At 49.1% G+C, this 25411-nt stretch overlaps 1 protein-coding gene across 1 annotated transcript in view; it reads left to right on the forward strand.

The window, feature by feature from the left end:
- The window catches only part of LOC148480777 (low-density lipoprotein receptor-related protein 1-like), a 363634-nt gene that overhangs the window by 45487 nt on the left and 292736 nt on the right, over window positions 1–25411 (forward strand). The window contains exons 2-3 of the mRNA XM_088453863.1: window positions 20861–20983; window positions 23362–23499. Of these exons, the coding sequence (XP_088309989.1) occupies window positions 20861–20983; window positions 23362–23499 (261 nt within the window). The remainder of the gene's footprint in view (window positions 1–20860; window positions 20984–23361; window positions 23500–25411) is intronic.

The raw sequence follows: 25411 nt of genomic DNA on the forward strand, positions 1-25411 counted from the left end.
CTGCATCTCATACCATCCTAAACCATGTCACCACAGCCCCCTGCATCTCATACCATCCTACACCATGTCACCACAGCCCCCTGCATCTCATAACAACCTACATGATGTCACTACAGCCTCCTGCATCTCATACCATCCTACACCATGTCACCACAGCCCCCTGCATCTAATAACAACCTACACCATGTCATCACAGCCCCCTGCATCCCATAACATCCTACACCATGTCACCACAGCCCCCTGCATCTCATACCATCCTACACCATGTCACCACAGCCCCTGTATCTCATACCATCCTACACCATGTCCCCACAGCACCTGCATCTCATACCATCCTACACCATGTCCCCACAGCCCCCTGCTTCTCATACCATCCTACACCATGTCACCACAGCCCCTGCATCTCATACCATCCTACACCATGTCACCACAGCCCCCTGTATCTCATACCATCCTACGCCATGTCAACACAGCCCCCTGTATCTCATACCATCCTACACAATGTCAACACAGCATCCTGCATCTCATAACCACATACACCATGTCACCACAGCCCCCTGCATCTCATACCATCTTACACCATGTCACCACAGCCCCCTGCATCTCATGCCATCCTACACCATGTCACCACAGCCCCCTGCATCTCACAACAACCTACACGATGTCACTACAGCCTCCTGCATCTCATACCATCCTACACCATGTCACCACAGCCCCCTGCATCTCAAAACATCCTACACCATGTCATCACAGCCCCCTGCATCCCATAACATCCTACACCATGTCACCACAGCCCCCTGCATCTCATACCATCCTACACCATGTAACCACAGCCCCTGTATCTCAAACCATCCTACACCATGTCACCACAGCACCTGCATCTCATACCATCCTACACCATGTCACCACAGCCTCCTGCATCTCATAACCACATACACCATGTCACCACAGCCCCCTGCATCTCATACCATCTTAAACCAAGTCACCACAGCGCCTTGCATCTCATAACATCCAACACCATGTCACCACAGCCCCTACATCTCATACCAACCTACACCATGTCACCACAGCCCTCTGCATCTCATAACAATGTATACCATCTCACCACAGCCCCCTGCATCTCATAACAACCTACACCATCTCAACACAGCCCCCTTCATCTCATAACAACCTACACCATGTCACCACAATCCCCTACATCTCATACCATCCAACACCATCTCACCACAGCCCCCTGCATCTCAAAACAACCTACACCATGTCACCACAGCCCCCTGTAAATCATACCATCCTACACCATGTCACCACAGCCCCCTGCATCTCATATCATCCTACACCATGTCACCACAGCCCCCTGTAACTCAAACCATCCTACACCATGTCACCACAGTCCCCTGCATCTAATAGCATCCTACACCATATCACCACAGTCCCCTGTATCTCATACCATCCTACACCATGTCACCACAGCCCCCTGCATCTCATAGCATCCTACACCATGTCACCACAGCCCCTGCATCTCATACCATCCTACACCATGTCACAACAGCACCCTGCATCTCATACCATCCTACACCATGTCACCACAGCCTCCTGCATCTCATAAAATCCTACACCATGTTACCACAGCCCCCTGCATCTCATAACTTCCTACACCAAGTTACCACAGCCCCATGTATCTCATACCATCCTACACCATGTCACCACAGCGTCCTGCATCTCATAACCAACTACACCATGTCACCACAGCCCGCTGCATCTCATACCATCCTACACCATGTCACCACAGCCCCCTGCATCTCATAACATCCTACACCATGTCACCAGAGCCCCTGCATCTCATGCCATCCTACACCATGTCACCACAGCCCCTGCATCTCATACCATCCTACACCATGTCACCACAGCCCCCTGCATCTCATACCATCCTACACCATGTCACCACAGCCCCCTGTATCTCATAACATCCTACACCATGTCATCACAGCCCCCTGTATCTCTTACCATCCTACACAATGTCACCACAGCCTCATGCGTCTCATAACCACCTACACCATGTCACCACAGCCCGCTGCATCTCATACCATCCTACGCCATGTCAACACAGCCCCCTGCATCTCATAACATCCTACACCATGTCACCACAGCCCCTTGCATCTCATACCATCCTATACCATGTCACTTCAGTCCCTGCATCTCATACCAACCTACACCATGTCACCACAGCCCCTGCATCTCATACCAACCTACACCATGTCACCACAGCCCTCTGCATCTCATAACAGTGTATACCATCTCACCACAGCCCCCTGCATCTCATAACAACCTACACAATGTCACCACAGCCCCTGCATCTCATAACAACCTACACCATCTCACCACAGCCCCCTGCATCTCATAACAACCTACACCATCTCACCACAGCGCCCTGCATCTCAAAACAACCTACACAATGTCACCACAGCCCCCTGCATCTCATGTCAACCTACACCATGTCAACACAGTCCCCTGCATCTCATACCATCCTACACCATCTCACCACAGCCCCCTGCATCTCATAACAACCAACACCATGTCACCACAGCGCCTTGCATCTCATACCATCCAACACCATCTCACCACAGCCCCCTGCATCTCAACACAACCTACACCATGTCACCACAGCCCCCTGCATCTCATATCATCCTACACCATGTCACCACAGCCCCCTGCATCTAATAGCATCCTACACCATGTCACCACAGTCCCCTGCATCTCATACCATCCTACACCATGTCACAACAGCCCCCTGCATCTCATACCATCCTAAACCATGTCACCACAGCCCCCTGCATCTCATAGCATCCTACACCATGTCACCACAGCCCTGCATCTCATACCATCCTACACCATGTCACAACAGCCCCATGCATCTCATAACTTCCTACACCATGTCACCACAGCACCCTGTATCTCATACCATCCTACAACATGTCACCACAGCGTCCTGCATCTCATAACAACCTACACCATGTCACCACTGCCCGCTGCATCTCATACCATCCTACACCATGTCACCACAGCCCCCTGCATCTCATAACATCCTACACCATGTCACCACAGCCCATGCATCTTATACCATACTACACCATGTCACCACAGCCCCTGCATCTCATACCATCCTACACCATGTCACCACAGCCCCCTGCATCTCATACCATCCTACACCATGTCACCACAGCCCCCTGTATCTCATAACATCCTACACCATGTCATCACAGCCCCCTGTGTCTCATACCAACCTACACCATGTCAGCACAGCCTCATGCATCTGATAACCACCTACACCATGTCACCACAGCCCGCTGCATCTCATACCATCCTACTCCATGTCACCACAGCCCCCTGCATCTCATAACATCCAACACCATGTCACCACAGCCCCCTGCATCTCATACCATCCTATACCATGTCACCTCAGTCCCTGCATCTCATACCAACCTACACCATGTCACCACAGCCCCTGCATCTCATACCAACCTACAAAATCTCACCACAGTCCCCTGTATCTCATACCATCTGACACCATATCATCACAGTCCCCTGCATCTCATACCATCCTACACCATGTTACCACAGTCCCTGCATCTCATACCATCCGACACCATGTCACCACAGCCCCTGTATATCATACCATCCTACACTATGTCACCACGGCCCACTGCATCTCATAACATCCTACACCATGTCACCACAGCCCCCTGCATCTCATTCCATCCTTTACCATGTCACCACAGACCCCTGCATCTCATACCATCCTACACCATGTCACCACAGCCCCCTGCATCACATAACATCCTACACCATGTCACCACAGCCCCTGCATCTCATACCATCCTACACCATGTCACCACAGCCCCTGCATCTCATACCATCCTACACCATGTCACCACAGCCCCCTGTATCTCATAACATCCTACACCAAGTCATCACAGCCACCTGTATCTCTTACCATCCTACACCATGTCACCACAGCCTCATTCATCTCATAACCACTTACACCATGTCACCACAGCCCGCTGCATCTCATACCATCCTACTCCATGTCACCACAGCCCCCTGCATCTCATAACATCCTACACCATGTCACCACAGCCCCTGCATCTCATACCATCCTACACCATGTCACCACAGCCCCCTGCATCTCGTAACATCCTACACCATGTCACCACAGCCCCCTTCATCTCAAAACAACCTACACCATGTCACTGCAGCCCCCTGTAAATCATACCATCCTACACCATGTCACCACAGCCCCCTGCATCTCATATCATCCTACACCATGTCACCACAGCCCCCTGCATCTCATAACATCCTACACCATGTCACCACAGCCCCTGCATCTCATACCATCCTACACCATGTCACCACAGCCCCCTGCATCTCATACCATCCAACACCATCTCACCACAGCCCCCTGCATCTCAAAACAACCTACACCATGTCACCACAGCCCCCTGTAAATCATACCATCCTACATTATGTCACCACAGCCCCCTGCATCTCATATCATCCTATACCATGTCACCACAGCCCCCTGTAACTCATACCATCCTACACCATGTCACCACAGTCCCCTGCATCTAATAGCATCCTACACCATGTCACCACAGTCCCCTGCATCTCATACCATCCTACACCATGTCACCACAGCCCCCTGCATCTCATAGCATCCTACACCATGTCACCACAGCCCCTGAATCTCATACCATCCTACACCATGTCACAACAGCCCCCTGCATCTCATACCATCCTACACCATGTCACCACAGCCTCCTGCATCTCATAAAATCCTACACCATGTTACCACAGCCCCCTGCATCTCATAACTTCCTACACCAAGTTACCACAGCCCCCTGTATCTCATACCATCCTACACCATGTTACCACAGCCCCCTGCATCTCATAACCACCTACACCATGTCACCACAGCCCGCTGCATCTCATGTGAACCTACACCATGTCACCACAGCCCCCTGCATCTCATGTCAACCTACACCATGTCACCACAGTCCCCTGCATCTCATACCATCCTACACCATCTCACCACAGCCCCCTGCATCTCATACCATCCTACACCATGTCACCACAGCCCCCTGTATCTCATAACATCCTACACCATGTCATCACAGCCCCCTGTATCTCTTACCATCCTACACAATGTCACCACAGCCTCATGCATCTCATAACCACCTACACCATGTCACCACAGCCCGCTGCATCTCATACCATCCTACTCCATGTCACCACAGCCCCCTGCATCTCATAACATCCTACACCATGTCACCACAGCCCCCTGCATCTCATACCATCCTATACCATGTCACTTCCGTCCCTGCATCTCATACCAACCTACACCATGTCACCACAGCCCCTGCATCTCATACCAACCTACACCATGTCACCACAGCCCTCTGCATCTCATAACAGTGTATACCATCTCACCACAGCCCCCTGCATCTCATAACAACCTACACTATGTCACCACAGCCCCTGCATCTCATAACAACCTACACCATCTCACCACAGCCCCCTGCATCTCATAACAACCTACACCATGTCACCACAGCCCCTGCATCTCATAACAACCTACACCATCTCACTACAGCCCCGTGCATCTCATAACAACCTACACTATGTCACCACAGCCCCCTGCATCTCATGTCAACCTACACCATGTCACCACAGTCCCCTGCATCTCATACCATCCTACACCATCTCACCACAGCCCCCTGCATCTCATAACAACCAACACCATGTCACCACAGCCCCTTGCATCTCATACCATCCAACACCATCTCACCACAGCCCCCTGCATCTCAAAACAACCTACACCATGTCACCACAGCCCCCTGTAACTCATACCATCCTACACCATGTCACCACAGCCCCCTGCATCTCATATCATCCTACACCATGTCAACACAGCCCCCTGTAACTCATACCATCCTACACTATGTCACCACAGTCCCCTGCATCTAATAGCATCCTACACCATGTCACCACAGTCCCCTGCATCTCATACCATCCTACACCATGTAACAACAGCCCCCTGCATCTAATACCATCCTAAACCATGTCACCACAGCCCCCTCCATCTCATAGCATCCTACACTATGTCACCACAGCCCTGCATCTCATACCATTCTACACCATGTCACAACAGCCCCCTGCCTCTCATACCATCCTTCACCATGTCACCACAGCCTCCTGCATCTAATACCATCCTACACCATGTCACCACAGCCCCCTGCATCTCATAACTTCCTACACCATGTCACCACAGCCCCCTGTATCTCATACCATCCTACACCATGTCACCACAGCGTCCTGCATCTCATAACCACCTACACCATGTCAACACTGCCCGCTGCATCTCATACCATCCTACACCATGTCACCACAGCCCCCTGCATCTCATAACATCCTACACCATGTCACCACAGCCCCTGCATCTTATACCATCCTACACCATGTCACCACAGCCCCTGCATCTCATACCATCCAACACCATGTCACCACAGCCCCCTGCATCTCATACCATCCTACACCATGTCACCACAGCCCCCTGTATCTCATAACATCCTACACCATGTCACCACAGCCCGCTGCATCTCATACCATCCTACTCCATGTCAACACAGCCCCCTGCATCTCAAAACATCCTTCACCATGTCACCACAGCCCCCTGCATCTCATACCATCCTATACCATGTCACCTCAGTCCATGCATCTCATACCAACCTACACCATGTCACCAAAGCCCCTGCATCTCATACCAACCTACAAAAACTCACCACAGTCCCCTGTATCTCATAACATCCTACACCATGTCACCACAGCCCCCTGCATCTCATACCATCCTAAACCATGTCACCACAGCCCCCTGCATCTCATACCATCCTACACCATGTCACCACAGCCCCCTGCATCTCATAACAACCTACATGATGTCACTACAGCCTCCTGCATCTCATACCATCCTACACCATGTCACCACAGCCCCCTGCATCTAATAACAACCTACACCATGTCATCACAGCCCCCTGCATCCCATAACATCCTACACCATGTCACCACAGCCCCCTGCATCTCATACCATCCTACACCATGTCACCACAGCCCCTGTATCTCATACCATCCTACACCATGTCCCCACAGCACCTGCATCTCATACCATCCTACACCATGTCCCCACAGCCCCCTGCTTCTCATACCATCCTACACCATGTCACCACAGCCCCTGCATCTCATACCATCCTACACCATGTCACCACAGCCCCCTGTATCTCATACCATCCTACGCCATGTCAACACAGCCCCCTGTATCTCATACCATCCTACACAATGTCAACACAGCATCCTGCATCTCATAACCACATACACCATGTCACCACAGCCCCCTGCATCTCATACCATCTTACACCATGTCACCACAGCCCCCTGCATCTCATGCCATCCTACACCATGTCACCACAGCCCCCTGCATCTCACAACAACCTACACGATGTCACTACAGCCTCCTGCATCTCATACCATCCTACACCATGTCACCACAGCCCCCTGCATCTCAAAACATCCTACACCATGTCATCACAGCCCCCTGCATCCCATAACATCCTACACCATGTCACCACAGCCCCCTGCATCTCATACCATCCTACACCATGTAACCACAGCCCCTGTATCTCAAACCATCCTACACCATGTCACCACAGCACCTGCATCTCATACCATCCTACACCATGTCACCACAGCCTCCTGCATCTCATAACCACATACACCATGTCACCACAGCCCCCTGCATTTCATACCATCTTAAACCAAGTCACCACAGCGCCTTGCATCTCATAACATCCAACACCATGTCACCACAGCCCCTACATCTCATACCAACCTACACCATGTCACCACAGCCCTCTGCATCTCATAACAATGTATACCATCTCACCACAGCCCCCTGCATCTCATAACAACCTACACCATCTCAACACAGCCCCCTTCATCTCATAACAACCTACACCATGTCACCACAATCCCCTACATCTCATACCATCCAACACCATCTCACCACAGCCCCCTGCATCTCAAAACAACCTACACCATGTCACCACAGCCCCCTGTAAATCATACCATCCTACACCATGTCACCACAGCCCCCTGCATCTCATATCATCCTACACCATGTCACCACAGCCCCCTGTAACTCAAACCATCCTACACCATGTCACCACAGTCCCCTGCATCTAATAGCATCCTACACCATATCACCACAGTCCCCTGTATCTCATACCATCCTACACCATGTCACCACAGCCCCCTGCATCTCATAGCATCCTACACCATGTCACCACAGCCCCTGCATCTCATACCATCCTACACCATGTCACCACAGCACCCTGCATCTCATACCATCCTACACCATGTCACCACAGCCTCCTGCATCTCATAAAATCCTACACCATGTTACCACAGCCCCCTGCATCTCATAACTTCCTACACCAAGTTACCACAGCCCCCTGTATCTCATACCATCCTACACCATGTCACCACAGCGTCCTGCATCTCATAACCAACTACACCATGTCACCACAGCCCGCTGCATCTCATACCATCCTACACCATGTCACCACAGCCCCCTGCATCTCATAACATCCTACACCATGTCACCAGAGCCCCTGCATCTCATGCCATCCTACACCATGTCACCACAGCCCCTGCATCTCATACCATCCTACACCATGTCACCACAGCCCCCTGCATCTCATACCATCCTACACCATGTCACCACAGCCCCCTGTATCTCATAACATCCTACACCATGTCATCACAGCCCCCTGTATCTCTTACCATCCTACACAATGTCACCACAGCCTCATGCGTCTCATAACCACCTACACCATGTCACCACAGCCCGCTGCATCTCATACCATCCTACGCCATGTCAACACAGCCCCCTGCATCTCATAACATCCTACACCATGTCACCACAGCCCCTTGCATCTCATACCATCCTATACCATGTCACTTCAGTCCCTGCATCTCATACCAACCTACACCATGTCACCACAGCCCCTGCATCTCATACCAACCTACACCATGTCACCACAGCCCTCTGCATCTCATAACAGTGTATACCATCTCACCACAGCCCCCTGCATCTCATAACAACCTACACAATGTCACCACAGCCCCTGCATCTCATAACAACCTACACCATCTCACCACAGCCCCCTGCATCTCATAACAACCTACACCATCTCACCACAGCGCCCTGCACCTCAAAACAACCTACACAATGTCACCACAGCCCCCTGCATCTCATGTCAACCTACACCATGTCAACACAGTCCCCTGCATCTCATACCATCCTACACCATCTCACCACAGCCCCCTGCATCTCATAACAACCAACACCATGTCACCACAGCGCCTTGCATCTCATACCATCCAACACCATCTCACCACAGCCCCCTGCATCTCAACACAACCTACACCATGTCACCACAGCCCCCTGCATCTCATATCATCCTACACCATGTCACCACAGCCCCCTGCATCTAATAGCATCCTACACCATGTCACCACAGTCCCCTGCATCTCATACCATCCTACACCATGTCACAACAGCCCCCTGCATCTCATACCATCCTAAACCATGTCACCACAGCCCCCTGCATCTCATAGCATCCTACACCATGTCACCACAGCCCTGCATCTCATACCATCCTACACCATGTCACAACAGCCCCATGCATCTCATAACTTCCTACACCATGTCACCACAGCACCCTGTATCTCATACCATCCTACAACATGTCACCACAGCGTCCTGCATCTCATAACAACCTACACCATGTCACCACTGCCCGCTGCATCTCATACCATCCTACACCATGTCACCACAGCCCCCTGCATCTCATAACATCCTACACCATGTCACCACAGCCCATGCATCTTATACCATACTACACCATGTCACCAAAGCCCCTGCATCTCATACCATCCTACACCATGTCACCACAGCCCCCTGCATCTCATACCATCCTACACCATGTCACCACAGCCCCCTGTATCTCATAACATCCTACACCATGTCATCACAGCCCCCTGTGTCTCATACCAACCTACACCATGTCAGCACAGCCTCATGCATCTGATAACCACCTACACCATGTCACCACAGCCCGCTGCATCTCATACCATCCTACTCCATGTCACCACAGCCCCCTGCATCTCATAACATCCAACACCATGTCACCACAGCCCCCTGCATCTCATACCATCCTATACCATGTCACCTCAGTCCCTGCATCTCATACCAACCTACACCATGTCACCACAGCCCCTGCATCTCATACCAACCTACAAAATCTCACCACAGTCCCCTGTATCTCATACCATCTGACACCATATCATCACAGTCCCCTGCATCTCATACCATCCTACACCATGTTACCACAGTCCCTGCATCTCATACCATCCGACACCATGTCACCACAGCCCCTGTATATCATACCATCCTACACTATGTCACCACGGCCCACTGCATCTCATAACATCCTACACCATGTCACCACAGCCCCCTGCATCTCATTCCATCCTTTACCATGTCACCACAGACCCCTGCATCTCATACCATCCTACACCATGTCACCACAGCCCCCTGCATCACATAACATCCTACACCATGTCACCACAGCCCCTGCATCTCATACCATCCTACACCATGTCACCACAGCCCCTGCATCTCATACCATCCTACACCATGTCACCACAGCCCCCTGTATCTCATAACATCCTACACCAAGTCATCACAGCCACCTGTATCTCTTACCATCCTACACCATGTCACCACAGCCTCATTCATCTCATAACCACTTACACCATGTCACCACAGCCCGCTGCATCTCATACCATCCTACTCCATGTCACCACAGCCCCCTGCATCTCATAACATCCTACACCATGTCACCACAGCCCCTGCATCTCATACCATCCTACACCATGTCACCACAGCCCCCTGCATCTCGTAACATCCTACACCATGTCACCACAGCCCCCTTCATCTCAAAACAACCTACACCATGTCACTGCAGCCCCCTGTAAATCATACCATCCTACACCATGTCACCACAGCCCCCTGCATCTCATATCATCCTACACCATGTCACCACAGCCCCCTGCATCTCATAACATCCTACACCATGTCACCACAGCCCCTGCATCTCATACCATCCTACACCATGTCACCACAGCCCCCTGCATCTCATACCATCCAACACCATCTCACCACAGCCCCCTGCATCTCAAAACAACCTACACCATGTCACCACAGCCCCCTGTAAATCATACCATCCTACATTATGTCACCACAGCCCCCTGCATCTCATATCATCCTATACCATGTCACCACAGCCCCCTGTAACTCATACCATCCTACACCATGTCACCACAGTCCCCTGCATCTAATAGCATCCTACACCATGTCACCACAGTCCCCTGCATCTCATACCATCCTACACCATGTCACCACAGCCCCCTGCATCTCATAGCATCCTACACCATGTCACCACAGCCCCTGAATCTCATACCATCCTACACCATGTCACAACAGCCCCCTGCATCTCATACCATCCTACACCATGTCACCACAGCCTCCTGCATCTCATAAAATCCTACACCATGTTACCACAGCCCCCTGCATCTCATAACTTCCTACACCAAGTTACCACAGCCCCCTGTATCTCATACCATCCTACACCATGTTACCACAGCCCCCTGCATCTCATAACCACCTACACCATGTCACCACAGCCCGCTGCATCTCATGTGAACCTACACCATGTCACCACAGCCCCCTGCATCTCATGTCAACCTACACCATGTCACCACAGTCCCCTGCATCTCATACCATCCTACACCATCTCACCACAGCCCCCTGCATCTCATACCATCCTACACCATGTCACCACAGCCCCCTGTATCTCATAACATCCTACACCATGTCATCACAGCCCCCTGTATCTCTTACCATCCTACACAATGTCACCACAGCCTCATGCATCTCATAACCACCTACACCATGTCACCACAGCCCGCTGCATCTCATACCATCCTACTCCATGTCACCACAGCCCCCTGCATCTCATAACATCCTACACCATGTCACCACAGCCCCCTGCATCTCATACCATCCTATACCATGTCACTTCCGTCCCTGCATCTCATACCAACCTACACCATGTCACCACAGCCCCTGCATCTCATACCAACCTACACCATGTCACCACAGCCCTCTGCATCTCATAACAGTGTATACCATCTCACCACAGCCCCCTGCATCTCATAACAACCTACACTATGTCACCACAGCCCCTGCATTTCATAACAACCTACACCATCTCACCACAGCCCCCTGCATCTCATAACAACCTACACCATGTCACCACAGCCCCTGCATCTCATAACAACCTACACCATCTCACTACAGCCCCGTGCATCTCATAACAACCTACACTATATCACCACAGCCCCCTGCATCTCATGTCAACCTACACCATGTCACCACAGTCCCCTTCATCTCATACCATCCTACACCATCTCACCACAGCCCCCTGCATCTCATAACAACCAACACCATGTCACCACAGCCCCTTGCATCTCATACCATCCAACACCATCTCACCACAGCCCCCTGCATCTCAAAACAACCTACACCATGTCACCACAGCCCCCTGTAACTCATACCATCCTACACCATGTCACCACAGCCCCCTGCATCTCATATCATCCTACACCATGTCAACACAGCCCCCTGTAACTCATACCATCCTACACTATGTCACCACAGTCCCCTGCATCTAATAGCATCCTACACCATGTCACCACAGTCCCCTGCATCTCATACCATCCTACACCATGTAACAACAGCCCCCTGCATCTAATACCATCCTAAACCATGTCACCACAGCCCCCTCCATCTCATAGCATCCTACACTATGTCACCACAGCCCTGCATCTCATACCATTCTACACCATGTCACAACAGCCCCCTGCCTCTCATACCATCCTTCACCATGTCACCACAGCCTCCTGCATCTAATACCATCCTACACCATGTCACCACAGCCCCCTGCATCTCATAACTTCCTACACCATGTCACCACAGCCCCCTGTATCTCATACCATCCTACACCATGTCACCACAGCGTCCTGCATCTCATAACCACCTACACCATGTCAACACTGCCCGCTGCATCTCATACCATCCTACACCATGTCACCACAGCCCCCTGCATCTCATAACATCCTACACCATGTCACCACAGCCCCTGCATCTTATACCATCCTACACCATGTCACCACAGCCCCTGCATCTCATACCATCCAACACCATGTCACCACAGCCCCCTGCATCTCATACCATCCTACACCATGTCACCACAGCCCCCTGTATCTCATAACATCCTACACCATGTCACCACAGCCCGCTGCATCTCATACCATCCTACTCCATGTCAACACAGCCCCTTGCATCTCATAACATCCTTCACCATGTCACCACAGCACCCTGCATCTCATACCATCCTATACCATGTCACCTCAGTCCATGCACCTCATACCAACCTACACCATGTCACCAAAGCCCCTGCATCTCATACCAACCTACAAAATCTCACCACAGTCCCCTGTATCTCATAACATCCTACACCATGTCATCACAGCCCCCTGTATCTCTTACCATCCTACACAATGTCACCACAGCCTCATGCATCTCATAACCACCTACACCATGTCACCACAGCCCGCTGCATCTCATACCATCCTACTCCATGTCACCACAGCCCCCTGCATCTCATAACATCCTACACCATGTCACCACAGCCCCTGCATCTCATACCATCCTACACCATGTCACCACAGCCCCCTGCATCTCATACCATCCTACACCATGTCACCACAGCCCCTGCATCTCATACCATCCTACACCATGTCACCACAGCCCCTGCTTCTCATACCATCCTACACCATGTCACCACAGCACCTGTATCTCATAACATCCTACACCATGTCATCACAGCCCCCTGTATCTCTTACCATCCAACACAATGTCACCACAGCCTAATGCATCTCATAACAACCTACACCATGTCACCACAGCCCGCTGCATCTCATACCATCCTATTCCATGTCACCACAGCCCCCTGCATCTCATAACCTCCTACACCATGTCACCACAGCCCCCTGCATCTCATACCATCCTTAACCATGTCACTTCAGTCCCTGCATCTCATACCAACCTACACCATGTCACCACAGCCCCTGCATCTCATACCAACCTACACCATGTCACCACAGCCCTCTGCATCTCATAACAATGTATACCATCTCACCACAGCCCCTGCATCTCATAACAACCTACACAATGTCACCACAGCCCCTGCATCTCTTAACAACCTACACCATCTCACCACTGCCCCCTGCATCTCATAACAACCTACACCATGTCACCACAGCCCCCTGCATCTCATAACAACCAACACCATGTCACCACAGCCCCTTGCATCTCATACCATCCAACACCATCTCACCACAGCCCCCTGCATCTCAAAACAACCTACACCATGTCACCACAGCCCCCTGTAACTCATACCATCCTACACCATGTCACCACAGCCCCCTGCATCTCATATCATCCTACACCATGTCACCACAGCCCCCTGTAACTCATACCATTTTACACCATGTCACCACAGTCCCCTGCATCTCATAGCATCCTACACCATGTCACCACAGTCCCCTGCATCTCATACCATCCTACACCATGTCACAACAGCCCCCTGCATCTCATACCATCCTAAACCATGTCACCACAGCCCCCTGCATCTCATAGCATCCTACACCATGTCACCACAGCCCTGCATCTAATACCATCCTACACCATGTCACAACAACCCCCTGCTTCTCATACCATCCTTCGCCATGTCACCACAGCCTCCTGCATCTCATACCATCCTACACCTAGTTACCACAGCCCCCTGCATCTCATAACTTCCTACACCATGTCACCACAGCCCCCTGTATCTCTTACCATCCTACACCATGTCACCACAGCCCCCTGTATCTCATAACATCCGACACCATGTCATCACAGCCCCCTGTATCTCTTACCATCCTACACAATGTCACCACAGCCTCATGCATCTCATAACCACCTACACCATGTCACCACAGCCCGCTGCATCTCATACCATCCTACTCCATGTCACCACAGCCCCCTGCATCTCATAACATCCTACACCATGTCACCACAGCCCCCTGCATCTCATACCATCCTATACCCTGTCACCTCAGTCCCTGCATCTCATACCAACCTACACCATGTCACCACAGCCCCTGCATCTCATACCAACCTACAAAATCTCACCACAGTCCCCTGTATCTCATACCATCTGACACCATGTCATCACAGTCCCCTGCATCTCATACCATCCTACACCATGTTACCAGAGTCCCTGCATCTCATTCCATCCGACACCATGTCACCACAGCCCCTGTATATCATACCATCCTACACCATGTCACCACAGCTCACTGCATCTCATAACATCCTACACCATGTCACCACAGCCCCCTGCATCTCATTCCATCCTATACCATGTCACCACAGCCCCCTGCATCTCATAATAACCTACAACATGTCACCACAGCCCCCAGCATCTCATACCAACCTACACCATATCACCCCAGTCCCATGTATCTCATACCATCCTACACCATGTCACCACAGTCCCCTGTATCTCATACCTTCCGACACCATGTCACCACAGCCTCCTGCATCTCATAACAAACTACACCATGTCACCACAGCCTCCTGCATCTCATACCATCCTACAACATTTCACCTCAGCCTCCTGCATCTCATACCATCATACACCATGTCACCACAGCCCCCTGCATCTCATAACAACCTTCACCATGTCACCACAGTCCCCTGCATCTCATACCATCATACACCATGTCACCTCAACCTCCTGCATCTCATACCATCATACACCATGTCATCTCAGCCTCCTGCATCTCGTACCATCATACTCCATGTCACCTCAGCCTCCTGCATCTCATACCATCATAGTTACTCCATGTCACCTCAGCCTCCTGCATCTCATACCATCATACACCATGTCACCACTGCCCCCTGCATCTCATACCAACCTACACCATGTCACCACAGCCCCCTGCATCTCATAACATCCTACACCATGTCACCACAGCCCCTGCATCTCATACCAACCTACACCATGTCACCACAGCCCCCTGCATCTCACAACATCCTACACCATGTCACCACAGCCCCCTGCATCTCATACCATCTTACACCATGTCACTACAGTCCCCCGCATCTCATCACAGTCCCCTGCATCTCATACCATCATACACCATGTCACTTCAGCCTTCTGCATCTCATATCATCCTACACCATGTCACCACAGTCACCTGCATCTCATTCCATCCTATACCATGTCACCACTGTCCCCTACATCTCATATCATCCTACACCATGTCACCACAGTCCCCTACATCTCTTACCATTCTACACCATGTCACCACAGCCTCCAGCATCTCATAACCTACACCATGTCACTACAGCCCCCTGCATCTCATAACCTACACCATGTCACCACAGTCCCCTGCATCTCATGCCATCCTACACCATGTCACCACAGTCCCCTACATCTCAAAACATCCTACACCATGTCACCTCAGCCTCCTGCATCTCATACCATCCTACACCATGTCATCACAGCTCCCTGCATCTCATACCATCCTACACCACGTCACCACAGTCCCCTGCATCTCATAACATCCTACACCATGTCACCACAGCTGCCTGCATCTCATACCATCCTACACCATGTCTTCTCAGCCCCCTGCATCTCATAACATCCTACACCATGTCACTACAGCCCCCTGCATCTCATACCATCCTACACCATGTCACCCCAGTCCCCTGCATCTCATACCATCCTACACTATGTCACCACAGCTCCCTGCATCTCATACCATCCTACACCATGTCACCACAGCCCCTGCATCTCATACCATCCTACACCATGTCACCACAGCCCCTGCATCTCATACCATCCTACAACATGTCACCAAAGCCCCCTGCATCTCAATACAACCTACATCATGTCACCACAGCCCCCTGCATCTCATACCATCCTACACCATGTCACCACATCCCCCTGCATCTCATACCATCCTACACCATGTCACCACAGTCCCCTGCATCTCATACCATCCTACACCATGTCACCACAGTCCCCTGCATCTCATACCATCCTACACCATGTCACCACAGCCCCCTGCATCTCATACCAACCTACACCATCTCACCACAGCCCCCTGCATCTCATACCAACCTACACCATGTCACCACAGCCCCCTGCATCCAAAACCATCTTACACCATATCAACACAGCCCCCTGCATCTCATACCATATTACACCATGTCACCACAGCCCCTGCATCTCATACCATCCTACATCATGTCACCAAAGCCCCCTGCATCTCATTACAACCTACATCATGTCACCACAGCCCCCTGCATCTCATACCATCCAACACCATGTCACCACATCCCCCTGCATCTCATACCATCCTACACCATGTCACCACAGTCCCCTGCATCTCATACTATCCTACACCATGTCACCACAGCCCCCTGCATCTCATACCAACCTACACCATCTCACCACAGCCCCCTGCATCTCATAACAACCTACACTATGTCACCACAGCCCCCTGCATCTCATGTCAACCTACACCATGTCACCACAGTCCCCTGCATCTCATACCATCCTACACCATGTCACCACAGCCCCCTGCATCTCATAGCATCCTACACCATGTCACCACAGCCCCTGAATCTCATACCATCCTACACCATGTCACCACAGCCCCCTGCATCTCATAGCATCCTACACCATGTCACCACAGCCCCTGCATCTCATACCATCCTACACCATGTCACCACAGCCCCCTGCATCTCATACCAACCTTCACCATGTCACCACAGCCCCCTGCATCTCATACCAACCTTCACCATGTCAACGCAGCCCCCTGCATCTCATACCAACCTACTCCATGTCACCACAGCCCCCTGCATCTCATACCAACCTACACAATGTCACCACAGCCCCCTGCATCTCATACCATCCTACACCATGTCACCACAGCCCCCTGCATCTCATACCATCCGACACCATGTCACCACAGCCCCCTGTATCTCTCAACAGCCTCCTGCTTCTCACTGCTGCCCCCTGCATTTTCACCACAGGATCCTATATTTCTCTACAGCCCCTTGCATCTCACCACGGGCCCCTGCTTCCCTCCTGTCATATATTGAGGAGAACACCATCTTTCCTCAGGTGCAGAATGGGTAGAATATCTATTCTGAGGAAAGTGGTGGTCCGCCGAAATGTAAGTTACACTTGTCATTTCCTTTGTTAATCTACAATAAAATTGCCCTTATGAATATATAAGAATCTTTTGTTCCAGCGTTTGATGCTGTACTCCCTTTATTTTTATAGAGATGTTCTGTATTATAAGCATAAACCAGCCTGCTTACTGTATATATGGCTTCCTAACTTGTGAGAACCTTTCAATGACCTTACTGCACTGTACTCTTAATTTATACATTTATACATACCTCCCAACTGTCCCTCTTCCAGCGGGACAGTCCGGTTTTTCTGGGTCTGTCCCGCTGTCCCACCAGCTGGCCGCTGGGGGGGGGGAAGTTGGGGAAAGCACATACCGCTGCTCTGCATAGCAGAACATAGGGTGTGCAGGAGGAGAACAGATGCCTGGGGGCTGCCCAGCATCTCGGAGAGTGCTGGGCACACAACCAAAGTGATAAAAACGGGGGAACCCGTGAGGCTCCGCCCTATTTTCAGTTGACTCCACCCCTTTTGCAGAAGTCACGCCCCCTTTTCGGGGGCGCGCGCCCTGTCCCTCTTTTCATCTTTGAAATGTTGGGAGGTATGTATATAATAATTAGTGGACACCAGACCATATTAACCTGCACTGCAGAAATACTATCTGAGGCTGCAGAGGGCACTAAACCTATCTATTGTCCCCCATCCCGGCACCTACACACTTTGGGGTTTTTTCATTTATGTTTTCTCTTAGGGGCAGAAATACGTGCCTTTGGCTTCTGCTGCTACCTATATGCAAACAATGCATCTCCCCTAATCCCAGAGTTACCCTCTGCCTTCCCCAGGCTCTCTTACAGTTGACAATGTCACACACCCAATCTCACGTTTATCCACTGTCATTGTGTCCTCCATTATCAAAACTCTTGTACATTATCTCATCTCCCAATTTAACTACTACAACCCTCTCCTAAACTCTGCACTGTGACTGGCTTCCAGTGTCCTCCAGAGTCCATTGTATTTAATACAAAGCACGGGCTGATTTATGGTGTTATTGAATCCTAATGCTTGGAGATACTCTAATATTAAGTATATGTTACACATGGGCCTTTCAAAAAACTGAAGTATGCAAACATAACAATGCTGATTGCCTTGTGCAAAACAGACCTAATAAAGTTGTTTAATGAAGTGATAAGTAGGGATTTGGTAATTTTGTAATCTGATGTAGTTTATTCTGTATTGTAAATCTTTTCTAACCCCTGGATGGCAGATGATTCCATTTATGTTGGCAGTCCCAGGTTTAGAACAGTCAGCAGGAAAATTGTGGTGTCTAGGTTAGCTGATTGCTCATTAAAGTGAAAAGCAATTAAGAGTCAATTTCAGGGCTCCATGCAGTAGTCTGGGCTAAATCATCCTGCTGCGACCTGTATGGATGTACACACAGACCCACACTATAGTCCAAGTGTATTTTTTTTTTAATAAATCCTTTATTTTCTGCATACAGTGTTAGTTTGGATACAGTTTCTCACAATGCAGCGAAAATTATAAGGTTGAACAAGAATAACTTTTTTAATTGAAATTCTGTAGGGGAGTTAACAAGAATTGCATATTATACCCCTTTTACACCAGAGCAAAAACCTAGGTTATTGCTGGGTCTACCAGGGTCGCAGCTCAGTGTAAAAGGGTCCCGTAAAAATAACCCGGGTCAAGTGACCCTGCAATCCAACCCAGGTAGCTACCTGGGTCAGACACAGGATGGACCTGGGTAATGGTGCAGTTTAAACGGTGCAAGCCGGGTTATCTGACCTGGGTCTTGCCTAAGATGAGCTGATTGGTGGTTGTGGATCAGTCACCACCCACTTTTTATGACCTCACAAATTTAGCAGGGCAGACCCAGGTTCAGTGTGAACGGGGCTGACCTGAGAATAACCCAGATTGATGGTGCTGTGTAGACACTGTCTGACCTGGGTTGGGCCCACATCTGAAAACTCAGGTCGGACCTGGGTTTTTGGTGGAAAAGAGGTATTACATGGTAATGTTATGCCTTTGTTGTAAATAGGAGTCCTATTTCAATCTTATGATGAATACACACGGTCAGATTTGTCAGTTCATCGATTTGTCAGTTCATGAATGAAAATCGTCAGTTCATGAATGAAATCGTCCAAATCTGTCTACAAACACAGACGACATCAGATATGGTTATCTGAAATGCGGGCACGTTGATCGATGCATGCCACACATGTCAAAGATATGAACGATGTAATGATTTTTTAAATAGTTATCGTTCATATCTGACAAGAAATCTGACCGTCTGTATGCACCATTAAATCTTTATTTCTCATAGTTTTGTAATGAACCACGTTTGTCTGTGTGTATTTCAGCGCCAAAAACATGCAGCTCCAAATATTTTACCTGCAAGGACCAAATAACGTGCATCTCAAAAGGTTGGAGGTGCGATAACGAGAAGGATTGTCCTGATGGATCAGATGAGGACCCTGAAATATGTAAGTAAATATTACAGAATATGTAAGATCATTTAATATTTTTACTGTCTTTGGCAAGTCCCTGTATATGGGAACCCTAACTTTAGAAAATATCTTCTTTCATATGATCATTACTCATCTGTTTGGCATTGAGAACATTAACCCTTTATCACCGGTTACTATGCACAAACCTGTCATGTGCAATGGGGCAGTGATAATAATGTGACCTCTCCCATTCATTGCCCATAAATGGAAATTCTATAGGTGCAGAATGATTCATGTTCTAGTGAGGCGCTGAGGCCAAACTTCAGGAGCTAGGATATTATGGGCCTGATTCAGAGCTGCTCGTAAGCGGCCGCTCGTTCGCTCCGAACAATGTTTGCCCAACTGCGCATGCGTATGGATCGTTATACGCATGCGCGAACCAGTCAGTGCGGTCGAAATTCATGTGCTCGCAAAGTAGCGAATGCCTGATAATTGGAGTGACAGAATGAGGCGTATGTGGGTGGTAACAGGGGAAGGTGCTTGAAAACGGGGAGTGGAGATCAGAACGCAGGCGTGCTTAAAGGTCAAAATGGGCGTTTTATGGGTGTGCATAATTAAAACAGCAGCGTCATTGACCACGTCACTGGGTTATTTTATAGCCAGAACTGCTCGCAAGATTGTGGTAGCAAAAACCAACCACAAGAATCGCGAGCAGTTCATACGCTGGTCGATGTACTCGATTAATCTAATAAATAGCGGACATGACGTAGGATGCGAGCGGCCAGGGGGCGTATTTATCCAAAAAACGACCGCAAGTTTTGTTCGCTCGTTCAGACCTAGAAGCGTGAACAGACCGCAAAGAGCGAACGGTTCATTTGAATAGCCAGCCCTATTTTCTGGACAAGCGAGCGCTAATTGCGTCCGGCTCTGAATCAGGCCCTATGTACAATGTAGGAAGTAGGCTTAGGGGTGGGAAGTAAAGACATTAGCATGTATCTTGATACAGAATACATACACCATACAGCATCATAACATTTCACATAATTCCTTAACAAGGACCCATTATTTATATTCTGCTAATTCTATATTACACCAGTTTTTATCTCATACATAGTATACTATACACTTAAGACCACCTGTGTATTACACCAGCCTGAGAATCCATACAAATAAAATGCCACCCTTGGTCTGAAATTTATTATTAGTATATTAAATAACGCCAACAAATTCTGATGCATTTTACAATCGGGAACAAAAAGTTAAATAAGACAACCCTGGGTAATAACACACAAAGGGGACAGAGGGCCATTCTTGCAATCTATAGAAATATAGCAATTTCATACATGAGTGTAATGGGCAGTACGGACACCCACTGGTCTGCGTACTACTCTAATCATGAGAGATCTGAGCGTGCACAGGATCTGTACTGCGCACGTGCAGGTCTCGCCAAAGCTTGACTGGCAGGCAGCAGCTGTTTTTGGGCGGGGAGTGGACAGGGCACGTCGTTCCCATTTCCTGGGAGTGCTGAGGCCAGGGTCTGCATCTTCCAACACAGACTTCCTGGTCTCCACTACGGAGCTGCAAGAGGCAATCTGAGCAACCTCAGGGTTACTTAGATTGCTGGTGGTCTCGCAGAAGATCTGATGCTGCGTGTTAAGGGGCCTATCCATTTGCCGACTTTCTGCATGATGCGACCAAAACCAGGAGGTTTCGGTCGGATCGTGCAGAAAGTCTGCAAGTGGATAGCCGGCAAGGACCAGCGATGCGCGTCCAGCGACGCTGGGTCCTTGCCGACCCCGACTATCTATTGAACATGCCCGTCACCTGACAACGGTCGTCAGGTTCGGCATGTTAATAGTTAGGGAGGTCGGGCTCCTGCACTGAAGACGTTCACTGAACGTCTTCAGTGCGGTGCCCACACCTCAGCGACATGAAAGTCTGAACGCTGGACGGTCAGACTTTCATGTCGTTAAATGGATAGGCCCCTTCAGGGTGCAGCACTTTGTTCTGTGATGCAATCAGGTGGTGACGACTCCTGCTTCATTTGCATATGAATTGTACGGTATAGCACCGCCGCGTCCCTGCAACTCTGAATGAGGCCCAATTATCTGTAACATTCCCCAGCGGTGAAAAGCACATACAGGGCATCCTCCAGGCTCAAGGAAAAGAAATATATTTAACTATATATATATATATATATATATATATGTAATATATATGTATAATAAAAAAAAATGTGTTTTGCTTGTCATACCTACGGTCGTATTGGTTTCCTGAGTACCTTTTAAAATAGTGAGTTAAAAAGTTGAACCCATAGGTTATATATTTTCGTGTTAACAGTTGGGCAATAATTGTATAATAATAATCACAAAACTTATTCTTACAATATTAATGCAATCTTTTCTTTTCACCAGGTCCCGATAGCAAACTCTCAAAATGCCAGTTCAACGAGCATAACTGTATTGGCACAGAGATCTGCATACCTATCAGTAAGCTGTGTGATGCCCACGCAGACTGTACCGATGGCTCGGATGAAGGACCTTTCTGTAGGGGTAAGAGAAATACATACAGGATACTTATACTATGATATAATAAATACAATGGAGAGTTATCTGATGTCATTCTGAATATATATATTTTTTTATATTTAATAAATTATATGTATATATATTCAGATTTGAAATTGCAACATATACTGGGTGTTACAGCTGAAACAGTTCTGTATATTTGTACATGAAAGCAAAAGATGTCTTTTCTTAGAGAGGAACAAAAACATTTTACTTAGTGTCCTAGTAGAACTGGATAAACCTTTTAAATAACAAAATTATTTTTTTACTTTATACATGATTTATTTTGAACACTTTCCTTCTGATTTTGTCTTTATAATGGTGCATATACACAAGCCGATAATAATGAGCGATTGCATGATTACGACATCATAATCGTACAATCGCTCATTAATCATGCAGAAATCGTGCGCTATAATGTTGGAAACGACCAGCGATGCGCACTCCCGATAACGACAGATTGACCATGTTCAGGGGTGACGGAGGCTGTCTACACTGAATGACTAATCGTTCAGTGAAGGCACTGCAGGTGATGGGGAACGGTACGATTACGATGTCGGAATCGTACTGTCTTCCCTGGGTCACATAGTGTATACGCACCTTAAGACTTTGGGCCTCATTCAGAGATGCACCACCTTTAAGTAAATTTTGTGGGTTGTAAGCGTTTTGAAGTAATGAGAAGTATTATGTGACTTTAAGAAGTTACACGGTTTGCCAACCTCAAAAAACTGCAAGCAGCAGTTTTGCAAATACGATACCCACTTCCCAAACACTTCAAAATGCACTGTATTGAGGCTTCTAAGCTTTTACTAAGGCAGAGGTTCCCAAACTCCGCCATTCCAGTCCAGGATTTAAGGAAACCATGCTTCATTATAGGTGACTTACTATTAGTACCTTAGTCCAGTGTTTTCAAAACTTTTTTGAATCACGGCACCCCTAAGCCAAAAGTTTGTTATTGAGAAATTCAGAAAAAAATGTAGTGAAGTAATACAGTAATATAAATGGTGCTGACCTGTCATCCTTAGGTTTTGTTATATAGAGGTGGACAAGTTTGTGCTTCTGTCTGTGCACATATTTACATTACATTGACCATAAAGAATTTGATTTGTTGCTGGACCACCAACCTAAGGCACCCCTACAAGTGTCCAGAGGTACCCCAGGGTGCCAGGGCGCACAGTTTGGGAACCGCTGCCTTAGTCAATTTGATTTAACCACCTGGACTCAAGAATGGATGGGTCTTTTTTTTTCTCTTTTTTTTTTACTAAAACATAAATCAAAAACTTGCACACTGCTACTTGGTGACCGGTGACATTTCACGTTCATAGGACTTATAGCCTCTGAGGAGTTATGTTTCCAGTGTTACACTGCCCCGGGTCCTTCTGAGGCTTCGGTCATTCAGCAGGAGCCGCCATGGGAGTGCTTTGCAAAAGCACTAACAACCATTGCGGGCAGTTAGCAGGCCCTCCTATGTGTCCACAGTTCAGTTTTCAACAACAGCACCTTTCCCCAGCACAAAACCTTCTGCAACCTCCTACACCTTCACAGGTGTTGCCCCCTCAGTGGGTTAATACAGTTCCTGCTATATTGCAGGGTGAGACTGAGGTACAGCAGGATGCACCTATCAGCAGACCAGATAAAAGGGTCTTGCTATCGTCGCAATCTACTGTATGGGATGATGATGATGTGTCATCTGATGATGGACTGCTTCTGGATGAGTCTGACTCTGAGCTACCTCCTCTGGAGGTGGGGGACAAGTCTAAAATATATATTCCAGGGCTAATACAAGCCGTAAAAGCAGCCCTGATCATTGAGGAGGATGAGTCTCCTGCGCGTAAATCTAGGCATGCAAATTTAATGGAAGAAAAAGTGACTGAGGCTACATTGCCATTGTCTGACC

This window comes from Taudactylus pleione, unplaced genomic scaffold (assembly GCF_031769625.1).
Source record: "Taudactylus pleione unplaced genomic scaffold, aTauple2 ptg000597l, whole genome shotgun sequence".
Lineage (NCBI taxonomy): Eukaryota > Metazoa > Chordata > Amphibia > Anura > Myobatrachidae > Taudactylus > Taudactylus pleione.